The 13,280-nt window shown below is 41.8% G+C and overlaps 1 protein-coding gene across 1 annotated transcript in view; it reads left to right on the top strand.

Annotated features, from left to right (window-relative positions):
- Setd2 (SET domain containing 2) overlaps positions 1–13,280 on the top strand; it is a 56,450-nt gene that overhangs the window by 23,455 nt on the left and 19,715 nt on the right. The window contains exons 10-11 of the mRNA XM_013030225.1: positions 3,410–3,448; positions 12,863–12,911. Of these exons, the coding sequence (XP_012885679.1) occupies positions 3,410–3,448; positions 12,863–12,911 (88 nt within the window). The remainder of the gene's footprint in view (positions 1–3,409; positions 3,449–12,862; positions 12,912–13,280) is intronic.

Here is a 13,280-nt window from a genome sequence, read left to right as displayed (position 1 = left end):
GTGGTAGAGCGCTTGCCTTGAGCTGAAGAGCTGAGGGACAGTGCCCAGGCCCAGAGTTCAAGCCCCATGACCGACAAAAAAAAAAAAGAAATTTTACTGGATCACTAGAAGATTAAAACAGTGAGTTGGGAATCCAAGTCCAAGACAAATCAGAAATGATAGAATTAGGCTGGAAGTGTGGCTCAGCCGTAGAATGTCTTACCTAGAAGGCATGAAGCCTTGAGTTCAAATCTCATTACTGTCAAAAAAAACCCATGAATTTTTGTTGTAGAAAAACGATTTTACAGAACTAGTTGGTGTTCAGTTCCTTTATTGCTTTCTGAAATAGGCCTGCTTTTAAATTCCTATTTCTTGAGCTGGGAAGGTGGCTCAGTGGTAAAGTGCTTGCCCTGCATGCATGAGGCCCTGGGTTCGATTCCTCAGCACCACATAAGCAGAAAAAGCTGGGAGTGGCGCTGTGGCTCAAGTGGTAGAGCGCTAGCCTTGAGCTGAAGAGCTGAGGGACAGCGCCCAGGCCAAGAGTTCAGGCCCAGGCCCAATCAAAAAAAAAAAATCCTATTTCTTTGGACAAGAGTTCAAGGGAAAAACAGAAAGGTCTTGGAAATCTTATGACTACTACATACTTTCTTTTATAAGAATACCCTTTACATAAAGAATGTAGTAAGCTTATATAGTTTGCCTTGTAGAAAACCTAGTCTGGGTCTGGGGAAAATAAACTAAGATAACCTATAAGAGGCATGGTGCCTTGCAGTTTGTAAGTGATAGAGACCTGGGATTCAGGTCTATTTCCTACCTTTGGGTTATTTTTTGTTCTCCTTTCTTCTGCCAGAGGTAAAACAAACTAGCAATTCCGATTTCTTTTCAGCAAGATTAAAAACTACAAAACAGCTGGGCACCAGTGGCTCACTCCTGTAATCCTAGCTACTCAGGAGGCTGAGATCTGAGGATCACGGTTCAGAGCCAGCCCGGACAGGAAAAGTCCGTGAGACTCTTATCTCCAATAAACCACTAGAAAACTGGAAGTGGTGCTGTGGCTCAAGCGGTAGCTGAATAGCTGAGGGACAGTGCCCAAGCCTACAGTTCAAGCCCCAGGACCAAAAAAAAAAAAACCCTACAAAACTCACCCCCATTATTAGATCCTGTGATCTGACCCAGTGGAACTGGCCTTGAGCAAAATGAGTAGTTGTTTGGTTGTGTAGTGTGCTTCCTATTTGCTGCCTTGAGACCCTTTAAGTATGGCGTGGTTTCAGCTTTTACTTACTGACTTGTGCTCTTACTAATTTTACTCTTTCATCACTTAAAATCAGCATAAAAAATCAGCTGTATTATGAATCGCAAGATCTGACTCATAAGTATAAAAGGAAGTGTTCACAGGAACTATTTCATCCTACAATGTGTGCACTGCAGGAGTCAGAATGGTAGTTAATGGAAAGATACTGGGACAGTCACTTGATTGACCTTTTTAAGAAAATAAAATAGCTTGCTGTGTGATAGCACAGCTGTCCCTAAAAGATTTTGTGTTTGGCGGTTACTGGTGGGAGCCTATACTCAGGACCATAGCTCAGTAATAAAAGTAGAAATGGAAACAATATCCAAGTGGACATAAAAAGCCTTTACAACCATACTTTTATAGGAGAGAAAGTGTTGTAGATTGAATAGTTTACCTGTGAAGTCTGCTTGACATAAATTGCTAAGATGCCATGAATTTGTCTTAGAGTTTGTAAAATGGCAAATATTCTTATTTGTCTATGTAAGTTTGTTTCTGTAAATGTAATGGTATAACTTACTGTCTAGGGCATATTTAGTGTGATAAGCTGTAACTGGAGTAATTTAAACACATGCTCTGGACATAGTTGGGTTTTTTTTAAGTCTACAAAATTATTTCTTTCCCTTCTTTTCTTCCCCACTCCTATCTAAAAGGTCAAAGCAATTTTATAACAATATGTAGGCTGATAATCCTCTTGACTTGAGGTTTAAGTTTTACTTGTACTTTAAATATATCCTTCTTGGATTTCACACTTTGAATTTATCTTGAATCTTATCATCAAGGGAGCCGTTAAGTAAAATCCTCGAATCTGTAGTTTGCTCTGGAATTATTAATAAGAAATATCTTTACTTGACTGTGAGCTGTGATGTTTTGTTACACATTAGTGCTGGCGTTAATTCTTCTATTATTCTAATTAACATTATTATTTTTCCCCTAAACTCTGATTATGATTGTTGTTTTTTTGTGTGTGTGTGTTTCGTTTTTAAAATGATACTTTAGGTAGGTAGCATTTAACCAGAAATAAGAAATCAGGAACCTATCATTTGAACATGTTAGGGGGGGAAAAAGCACATCATAAACTTAATGAGATTATCATATAACTCATTCATACTATTCCGGCATTGAGTTAACTACTTCTGTCTGACTTTCACCTATGTGTTCAAGTAGACATTGGCTGAAAAGAAAACGTTTTATTCATCCAACCTTATTAAAGCACATGTTGCCAAGCATTGTGTTATAGTTGCTGATACTTATTTTAAGGTCATTACTAAGAAGTACAATCCCGATGATGGCCTTTTTGTCCACTCATAACTCTCCCTGATTTCCTCAGGCCACTCTAATGCTGGCCATGTCTTCCAGTTGGCCTTGCTACACTGGATGGAAGTAAAGAACTGGAAGGGATTGCTTCCTGTTCCTTAACCAATGGTTTTTCTGTGAAAGCAGATTATAGGGATCATCAATAAATGAACATGGGTGGGAGGGAAGGGAATGCAGCTTCATGAATGACTCTTTGTCCTCCCAGATCTGATGATGATCCCCCTTGTAACTTGAACCATTTCCATCTAGCTTCTCAGGGCAGCAAGGAGCTTGTTAACATCACCAGCTGACCATGTGTCTCCTTTTCTCAACTCCATTTCCAACTTCGTGCTGAAGAAAAACAAGAACCTAGCGTGCATTCTGTGAAGAAGCAGGAAGATGGTTGGGAAGTTGGATGATGCATGAAAAATATAATAGGTGAAAAGAGGACAGAGGTGGTTAACTCACTGGCGCCGGCGTTATTTTGGTGCGTCCATTGCCGACAATGGATGTTGCTCCGGGAAAATCCCTACTTCTGGCAAGAAAGGATTAAGTGAGCTACTTTTTCTATACCTATATACACAGGACCACAGCCTTGATTCACAAGGCACATAAAAACACTTTCATAGACCACCACCAGGAACAACATCACCTAGTACCTGACACATGGCGTTCATTTTTATATGCAAACTCACCAGGCTACATGGTTTTTTTTAGCAGGGACATGTGCATATATTTCTGTGTGCAAAAGGAATTGTGTGTACATCATCCCTCGTGCTGAAAAACGGTAGCCTAGGTGTCACAGGGCAATACAAGAGTTACAAGCGAACACCAATCCTAGTTTGATTGGAAAACCTTCATTCATTTGGATCATATGGAAAGGAGGTAAGGTTCCCACGGCCTTCGCAGTTTGAATGCTCTTGAACACACCAGGAGGTTACAGTAGGTAGGAACACTAGAGGCTTTCTTACCAACACGTAAAAGTTACAGGATGTACATCTCTCCTCATAATGCGCCCTGGGGAATTCCATTTGTTTCCACCTAATCACTGTTCTTATTCTTTGATTTCACCTTTATCTAGACATTATCTTTTATTTTTTGGCAGCACTAAGGTTTGAACTTTTGCTTGCCTGGCACGGACTCTCCCATCTGAGCTACGCCCCTAGTCCTTACTCCTGTAGCTCTAGTTTAACTTCAGATAGCTTCTTGAGCCGCAGATTGCCATACCCCTACCTCCAGATAACTGAGATTACAGGCATATGCCACCCTGCCCAGCCAAAATGAAATTTTTTTTTCATTTTTCCAGAGAGTACTCACTTTTGGGCTAGCCTATTGTCCAGAACTGTGATGCTCTTGTTTAATAAATCCTGCTGTTGATGGGCAGGATTAGGAAGAATAAGTTTAATAAATCCTGCTGTTGATGGGCAGGATTAGGAAGAATAAGTTTAAAGTGAGTAGCAGTGACCGCGGCCTTCGTGCTGGCATGTAGAAAAGCAGCATTTGGAAGTTACTATTGAATAGTCAGGTCTTCACCAGGAATGTGGCCGGTGAGTCCTGCGCCTAGAGCTTTTTCTTCTTTTTATTTTTGGTTTAAAAATAGGCCATTTTGGGTAGTCTGTGGAGGGACTTTGCTGTAATTACAGCACTCAAGAGAGGCTGAGACAGCCAGATCACACGTTGTAAGGCCACACTGGACTACATAGTGAGACACTGTCTCAAAAATAATAATAATTCTTGCACATAATACATTTCTTGCCCAATGAAATGTTAACTTTCTACCGCTTCCTCCTGTCCCATTCTTTGGAAGCATTTACTGGTTTTTCAAGTGCTGGGGTTTGAACTCAAGAACACATAACTTGTTCAGCTTGCTTCTTTGGCTGGCACACTGCCACTTGAGCCACACCTCCAGCCCAGCCCTTTCGAAATTGAGTCTTGCAGATTTTCTGGCTGGGTTGGTTTGAAACCGTAATCTTCCAGCTCTCAATCTTGTAAAGTAACTGTCACCCACAGTGTGTATAAGTACACAACGCTGTGTCCAGTTTGCCACAGCTGGGCACCGATGGGCAAAAATAGTCTCTTATCACCCTAGTTTTAATCCATGTTTCTTGCCTTTCTGTATTTTGTTTTCATGGTTTTATCTACCTTGACCCTTTTTCTTAGTGATTGAAGACTGATACTAGGTATTTTTCATTGCTCGGGAGCCCAGGCATCTAAAGTTAAGAGATAAAAGTGTTTCCTTAAGGGTTTAAAAAATAAATGGGCTGAAAGTAGTTCAGTGGTTGAACTTGTGCCTTGCATACACAAGGGTCCTGGGATCCATCCCAGCACCTAAATGGATGAGAGGAAAGGAAGGAAGGATAAACCGCTTCTCTCTTCCCTATCACTTCTTCCTTTCTCCTTTTATGAAAACCTTTAGACATGAATATTCTAATTTTTTTTTTTTCTGTCTCTGACTAGCTGAGATCTCCCTCTAGCCAGGGGCAGACTTACTAAGCTTACTAAGTCATAGCCTCTATTTTCTGTTTGGCTGCCTTAGTGTCTTCAACCAGAAGTATTTCATATTTCTTTAATTCCAGAAAAATTATTTCTTCCTCTTCATCCTCTCTCTCTCTTTCTCTCTCTCTCTCTCTCTGTCTCTGTCTCTCTTTGGCTGGGTCTGGGCTCTGTCCCTGAACCTTTCCATGTGCAAGGCAAGCACTCTACCAGTTGAGCCACAGCACCACTTCCAGCTTTTTCTGAGTAGTTTATTGGAGATAGAGAATCTCATGGACTTACCTGCCCAGGCTGGCTTTGAACCACTATCCTCTCAGATCTTAGCCTCCTAAGTAGCTAGAGTTACAGGCAAGGGCCACCAGTGCCCAGCTCCTCCTTTTTTTTAAATTTATTTTTGGTTGGTCTTGGGGCTTAAACTCTGCGCCTAGGCACTGTCCCTCAGTTCTTCAGCTCAAGGCGAGCCTTCTACCACTTGAGCCACAGCACCACTTCCAGTTTTCTGGTGGTTCATTGGAGATAGATTCATGGGCTTTGCTTCCTGGTCTGGCTTTGAACCACGATCCTCAGATCTCAGCTTCCTGAGTAGCTAGGATTACAGGTGTGAGCCACCAGTGCCTGGCTTTTCTTTCCTTTCCTTTCCTTTTTTTTTTTAAGACAGGGTCTCCATGTATAGGGCAGGCTGGTCTTTAAATTATGATCCTGAACCTTTGACATGCCAGGATTACAGGCCTGCCATGTGCTACTGTGCCTGCCTTCTTAGATTTTTTTTCTTTTGGCAGATTCTTTTTTTTAATCTGAAGTTGGCACTTGATGATCTAGTCACATCTCCTGCTCTCTTTTGTGTGTGTGTGTGTGTTCGTGTGTGTTCTTTCACCTGTGGTAGTGGAACTCTGCTTACTCTTTTCTCCCCTTCTTCAATATTGCTGTTATTTAGAGAAACACTTGGGGGAAAGAATATCCTTGGCATACAGAGTTTGATATGTGCTGTCTTAGTTTTGTAAAATATACCTGTTATTACAGAACAACCAATCCAAATTATTCTTGTCTGTATTGCTTATCTCAGGAACAGTCTAAGTCAGTGTTTACTTCCCCCTCTTAGAAAAAGATTTTTCTCAGGAAGTGTGGCTGGCTAGTGTGTGTGAAGCCCTGTATCTCCCCCCAAAATGGACTTCTTTTCTTTTCACAGTTGAACGCAGGCTTTGTATTATGCTAGGCAAGCATTTGGCCACTGAACTATGTATTTCCAGCCCTTAGAAGATTTGTGAATTTATTTCATAGTTTCACTTTAATTCTGTTTCTATAAGTTTACTAGCTGTTTGCGATGTCTTAATAAACTGTCCTTTGTTTTGCCAACAAGCTTCAAACAAACAACCTTTCTTTGGAGCCTCTGAGGTTTAAATTGGGGGCCTTGCCCTTACTAGGTGGACACTACCCCGAGCCATGCTCCCAGCCTTGTTGGTTTTAGTGTTCTTCAGACAGGGTCTCACACTTTGGCTCTGAGCTAGCCTCATACTGTGGTTCTCCTACCTTTCCTCCTGTGTAGCTTAGGAACACAAGCAAATACCACCACAATCTGCTTGTTCTTTTGAAGTAGGGCCTTGCTAGCTTCTTTTTTTGGCCCAGGCTAGTCTGTGATCTTCCTATCTCTTCATGCTCAAGAGTCTGGGATGGTGCTGGCAGACTGGTTCAAGTGGTAGCCAGAGGCTCTTAGTTCAAACCCCCTTCCCGCCAGTACCACTCCCCAAACAAATCTCAAGTAGCTGGGATTACAGGCATGTGCTACCATGAAGCTGCTAGTAGGAAACATTCTAGATTAGGTCATATATGCAGTCACATAGTAATAGGTGATCAATGGTAGTATTATCAAGTTTTTTTTTTTTTTTTGGGTTGGTTGTAGGGCTTGAACTTGGCTTGGGCGCTGCCCTTGTGCTCTTCAGCTCAAGGCGAGCACTCTACCACTTGAGCCACAGCACCACTTCCAGTTTTCTAGTGGCTTATTGGAAATAAGAGTCTCACGAAATTTCCTGCCTGGACGGCTTTGAACTGTGATCCTCAGATCTCAGCCTCCTGAGTAGCTAGGATTACAGGTGTGAGCCACTGGCGCCTGGCTTTATCAAGTTTTTAAGGTAAACAAATTATTCTTTAATCCTCCAGGCTGTGGGTTTCTTGCCTTAGCCTGTCTCATGAATTTCACATTTGTATTCTCAGCTTTCTTGTTTGCACTTGCCTGTACTTCAGACTTTATAGATTCCAGCTTCCAACTCAAAAAATCTCCCTCAAACTTCTTCATTTTATGGGTTTTTTTGTTTGTTTGTTTGTTTTTTGGTCGGTCGTGGAGCCTGAACTCTGGGCCTGGGCGCTGTCCCTCAGCTCTTCAGCTCAAGGCTAGCGCTCTACTACTTGAGCCATAGCACCACTTCCGGCTTTTTTCTGCTTCTGTGGTGCTGAGGAATCGAATCCAGGGCCTCCTGCATGCAAGGGAAGCACTCTACCACTGAGCCACCTTCCCAGCCCAATTTTATGTTTTTTCTTAACCTTTATATATATTTATACACATACACAGATTTTCCTGCGATAGTATATGTATTTTCTCTGTAGGGCTTGTGAAGGAGTAGCACTAATGGTTAAGAATGTGGTTTGGTGGGCTAGAGTTAGGGCTCAGAATGCCAGTCTAGAAAGTGCAGGGTCTTTAGTCCAAAAAAAGTATGTTTTGGGGCTGGTAGAGTGCTTCCTAGCATCTGACAAAACCTTGGGTTCTAGCCCTAGCACAACAAAAACAAAAAGCATGCTTAGGACAGAATCTAGGCTTGTATCTCCAACTGTGTGTATGTACTTGCGTGATAGCCATTGTGTTTGGATACTTCATGTCCCTCTAGCTTGTTTTGTGTGTACTGTGTATATGTTCACAACCACATCTTACAGCAGTGCTGAAATAGTATTGAGAATGACTAGGCACAGTTGTAATCCCAACTTCTTGGATGGCAGAAATGGGGGTACTTGGCTTGAGGCCCATCTGAGCAGAAACCTAGCAAGACCCCAGCTCAGTAAGCCAAGCATTGCAGGGGATGTCTCTGATTTCAGCTGCTCGAGAGGCCTTAGGTAGGAGGATTGTAATTTGAGGCCAGCCTGCACAAAAACATGAGCCCCTATCGGTAAAATAAAGGCATACAAGGACTAGAGGAATGGCTCAAGTGATAGAGTACCTGCCTAGCAAGTGAGGCTCTAAGTTTAAACTCCAGTGCCACTAGAAAGAGTATAGGACCATGGATGAACTTAATTAGTTCCTGTCACTAGTCTGTGAACTCTTTGATGACAGGTGTTATTTATCTCAGTCATACAAAACATAGGCAAGACTTATACATGCTTTTAGCCACTAGTTGATACTGAAGCCTAAATAGATATGCAAACTAAATTTTTACATGTAGCAATCATAGAACTCGAGCTCTTACATTTGAGTCTTAAACTCAGGGCCTGGGCTTTGACTAAGGGAAAAGAATGGCCAACATCACACTATTCTAAGCATTGAAAAAGTGTTTTAAAATTTTTTTGTAGAGGCACATTTATTATTTTGACACTGCATGTTTGCCTTGTGAGACTCTAGTGTTCTTTTCAAGGATGAAAGAGATGGTATAGATTGAAGAGATTGATGGAATAATAATAGAAAAGCATGGAGAGTATATGTAACACTTCTAGGTTTGTGTAGCACTGGGAAGCTCATTTCTAAAAATTAAAACTAGAAATCAACCTTCCCCCCTGACACCATTGAGTATTAAGTATGTACCATACACTGTTTTGGTGCTAGAGATACGGCAAATAATAAAGCAGTCTCATTCTCGGCTTATAACAACTATAGCCTCCATGCATATGATTGTGTGTGGTAGTTGGGAGGAAATATGGGAAAAAATGGCATGGAGCTACGGTGTGAAATATGAATATAGGGTAAGATGTGAAGAATATTGGCTGCTATTAGGCTGCTGGGTGGATTAGAACTTGAGTCATGCTATTCTGTCTCATATTCTCTTGAATGAATAAAAATATGATTTTATGTCCCAGGCTCATAGGAATGAAGCTAGGTAAACACTGACTGCACTCAGTTCTGTGTCCTGTGTATGTGACATTCCCAGCAGACTTGATCTTGTCAGTTATAGAGCTTGAACTCAGGGCCTGGGCGCTGTGTCTCTAAGCTCTTTTGTTCAAGGCTAACACTCTACCACTTTGAGCCACAGCTCCACTTCCGGTTTTCTGGTGGTTCATTTAGAGATAAGTCTCATGGCCTTTCCTGCCTGGGCTGACTTTGAGCCGAGATCTTCAGATCTTAAGCCTCCAAAGTAGGATTGTAGGCACCTGGCTCCCAGCAGACTGATCACCAAGCTAGCACAATTTAGTCATCTGGGGTTGGAGGTATAGCTCAGTTGGTAGATCACCAGCCAGTGAGAAAAAGTGTCAGGTATTGAGTTTAAGCCCCAGACTTGGACCTAAAAGAAGAAAAGAATATTTATTTGCCAAACACAATCAGAAGTGTCACGGTAACCAGCAATTAATCTTTTCAAGATTGCTTTCTTCAGTTTCCACATTAAATTCTTATTCAGCTTTGATCTTTATAAGATCAAGTTAGCCACTCAAGGCTCAGTTACATCTTGATAGAACTTGTTCTCCATAGTAAGTTCGTAGCAGCAATCATCTCTTTTGGTAAACATCAAAATCTGTTTTCAGTTTAGTATTGATCTAAACTTTCAAATGGATCTAAAGGTTTATCTTTAAGAAGCCTTTCCTGTGGTTTCTCTCCCCACCCCACCCCCAGTTGGTCAGTCCTGGGGCTTAAACTAGGGGCCTGGGTTCTTTTGCTCAAGGCTAGCACTCTACTGTTTTGAGCCACAGAGCCACTTGCTGTTTTCTGATGGTTAATAGGAAATAGTCTCACAGACTTTCCTGCACCAATTGGCTTTAAAACGTGATCCTCTAACCTCAGCCTCCTGAGTAGCTAGGATGACAGGCATGAGCCACCAGCACCCGGCCTTTCCTGTGGTATCTTAACTGCTGCCCATAGAAGTGATCTCCAGCTAGAGAGCTGCACTAGTACTTCACTTGAGATGTTTATAACAAATGCTTGTAGTATCAAGATGTTAATGGCAAAGAAACTAGGTAGACTGAAGTTGTGTTGTCCTCAGTTGGACCATCTAAGAGTCTTCCATGCTAAGCACCCTTTGCGAGTGAGCCTGTCAGTGTTTGGAGTGCTTCATCTACCAGTGGTCTCCAAGCATCTTCACACTGGCTCTCGCCTTGTATGAGTAGCTGCTGATAAGTGATATTCTTTCTTTTCTCCAAATTTGGTAATTTCTCAGAAGCCTATGAAGGGGCCTGAGTAAAGAGTCCTTGTCTCATCTCGGATTCTTTAGTCTCCCTCACAGTTAGACATTGACAACTGAGCAAAACCCCAGGCTAAACATTGCTCAGAGCAGAAGAGGAGAGCCTGGATAGCTAGATAGAGGTATCTTTCTCCCAGTGCAGTCAGGAAGTTGGAAAACTTTAAAGAACAGCCACTGTTTATTTCAGTAGCTCTCGGCCTTCTGTGCACCATTATGGGCTGAGCTTTTGACAAAGAAAAATGTCTGACGCATCCAGGTTCAGTTAGTCTGGAGTGGTGTTTTTATAAACGCTTCCTGGATGGCCTAGTTGTACAGGTAAGCTAGAGAATTGGTTTTAGTGAAGTCCCTGCACATAGGGAGAGGAGGCTGCGGGGGGTGGGTCAGGGATGCAGAAACCAACATCTGAGTATGAATCTCAAGATGGTGTTCCATCCCAAAGCAGTATGGCTAGCCATCTTCTGTGTCATCTGATACTGAAGATGAAGGTAGTGGAGAAGAAGAGCTTATGATAGCATTATCTTAAGATAATGAGCTATTTTAAAGTAAATTAGCCTGTTCATGAAATGTATACATGAGACTTGTCCTGAAACTCAAACAAGGTAATATACTTGAAGTGTTTAGAGTGATACGTGGCACACAGAATGAGTGCACAAATGAAATTACCATACTCATCTATTATGTAACATATTAGCATCCATATATATTGCAGATTTAAAAAAATATATTTTGGGCTGGGAAGGTGGCTCAGTGGTAGAGTGCTTGCCTAGCATTCATGAAGCCCTGGGTTGGAAAAGGCCAGAACTAGCACTATGGCTCCAGTGGTAGAGTACTTGAGCAAAAGAAGCTCAGGAACAGTGTCCAGGCCCTGAGTTCAAGCCCCAGGACTGTCCAAAAACAAAAAAGAATTTGGGGGGGGGGACTCTATATCTAAGCCAGATATTAGTGGTTCATGCCTGTAATCCTAGCTACTCAGGAGGCTGAGATCTGAGGATCCTGGTTCAAAGCCTATGAGGAAAGTCTATAAGACTCTTTTTTTCCAAGTAACTACCAAAGGCCGGAAATGGCACTGTGGCTCAAAGTGGTAGAGCACTAGCATTGAGCACAAAGCTCAGGGGCAGTGCCAGACCCTGAGTTTAAGCCCTAGGACTGGCGCCAAAACAAACCAAAAAAGACTGCATGCAGACAGATTTTCTTGACTCTCAGCTGCATAGCTTATGGGCTATTTTCCACTTTATTGCTAGGATCAACAATAATGTGCAAATGAAAGTTGGTTTTTTTGTGTGTGGGGGTGTAGGTTTTTTTTTTTTTGAGCACATTTGTAAATTGGCATTATGAGATCATTCTGGTGTGGCTCCTGTCACACAAGTATTGTAAATGAAGAGGATCATATTTACGTGCCACTGAATGTAGGGGTTTGTCACTGATACACTTAACGTGGTGACTGGAGAAGAACTTGTGCCAAGCACACATTGATGGGCTAGAATTGTATGTAATAGTTAGCAATAAAGCATGCCCCAAAGTCTTAGAAATTATACTGTAAGAAAGGTGCACGGGGGTTGGGGAAGGTGGCTCAGTGGTAGAGTGTTCACGTAGCACACATGAAGCCCTGGGTTCTATTTCTCAGCACCACATAGACAGAAAAAGCCGGAAGTGGCGCTGTGGCTCAAGTGGTAGAGCGCTAGCCTTGAGCAAAAGCTCGGGGAAAGTGCCCAGGCCCTGAGTTTATAAAAAAAGAGATTAATTTTGGTGTAATATTAGCTGTCATCTCAGGAGCAACATAATTTAATAGTGCTTTCTTTAAGTGGACATTTTGAAGATAGATAATATATTTGGCCATAAAACGACCACATGCACATAGACAGCCCTGTTTTTTTTTTCCTTGGTCATTTTTCAGATAAGAGTCTTTAGTTTTTTGCTCAGGCTATCCTCTTCTGTTCTCCCAATTTCCTCCTGAGTAGCTTGGATTATAGATGTGAGCCACTGAAATCTTTTTTTTTTTTTTTAAATGTAACTGGGTTATTAGTACTCTGCCCTGCAATGGGCGTGGTATGGTAAGATATGAGAATTAGCCTTATGAATACCTTTAGTAAGGGAATTCCAGATGACTTCGATTTTTATGCGGGATTGCATACCCAGAAGGCATGCAGAATTCTAAGGAAGTGAATTCTTGCTAGAAAAATGTCCCATTTATCATGCTCTCGTACTAGTGAGCTGATACAGCACTGGTAGAATTACAATTGTGCTGTATATTTTTGTTTTCATAGAGCCAGATTATCGCCACTTAAATCCAAAAATATTATATTTTGGAAAATTGATTAAATAAGTGCTAACCTGTTCCTGTCTGCCCTCTCCCCCTCCCCCTTGCCTTTTTATTGTTGTGGCCATATGAAAACCAGTTTCCACCTCCACTATTAACCTGTCTTTTGGTTCTCTTTTGCAGGAGGTGTATCGAATTCCAAAGAAAAGTCAAACTGAAAAGGAGAGCACAGGTAAGCGTTCAGAGAAATTCTTTTGTTATAAGCCAAGGCAACTGATAAGAACTTCAGCCAAGGGACAATATTGATGTGTACAAAACAGCAGCGTCTTTCCAGTTAGTTTATATTGCAGTGTTCAATACTGTCGGCAGTGTGAAATGAAGAGATTGACTTAGGAAAGTGAAGTAGTAGGCGATTTGTAAAAAGTCATACTCAGATCAGTGTTGGGAAAGCAGAGCAATGAACTTTGGTGAGACAGTAAGTCATTTTATGTTAAAGAAAGATATTGTAAAGGGCTGGGGAGGTGGCTCAGTGGTAGAGCGCTTGCCTTGCATGCCTGAGGCCCTGGGTTCCATTCCTCAGCACCACATAAGCAAAAAAAAA

This window comes from Dipodomys ordii, unplaced genomic scaffold, assembly GCF_000151885.1.
Source record: "Dipodomys ordii isolate 6190 unplaced genomic scaffold, Dord_2.0 Scaffold128, whole genome shotgun sequence".
Lineage (NCBI taxonomy): Eukaryota > Metazoa > Chordata > Mammalia > Rodentia > Heteromyidae > Dipodomys > Dipodomys ordii.
This window is presented reverse-complemented; position numbering and strand designations above follow the sequence as displayed.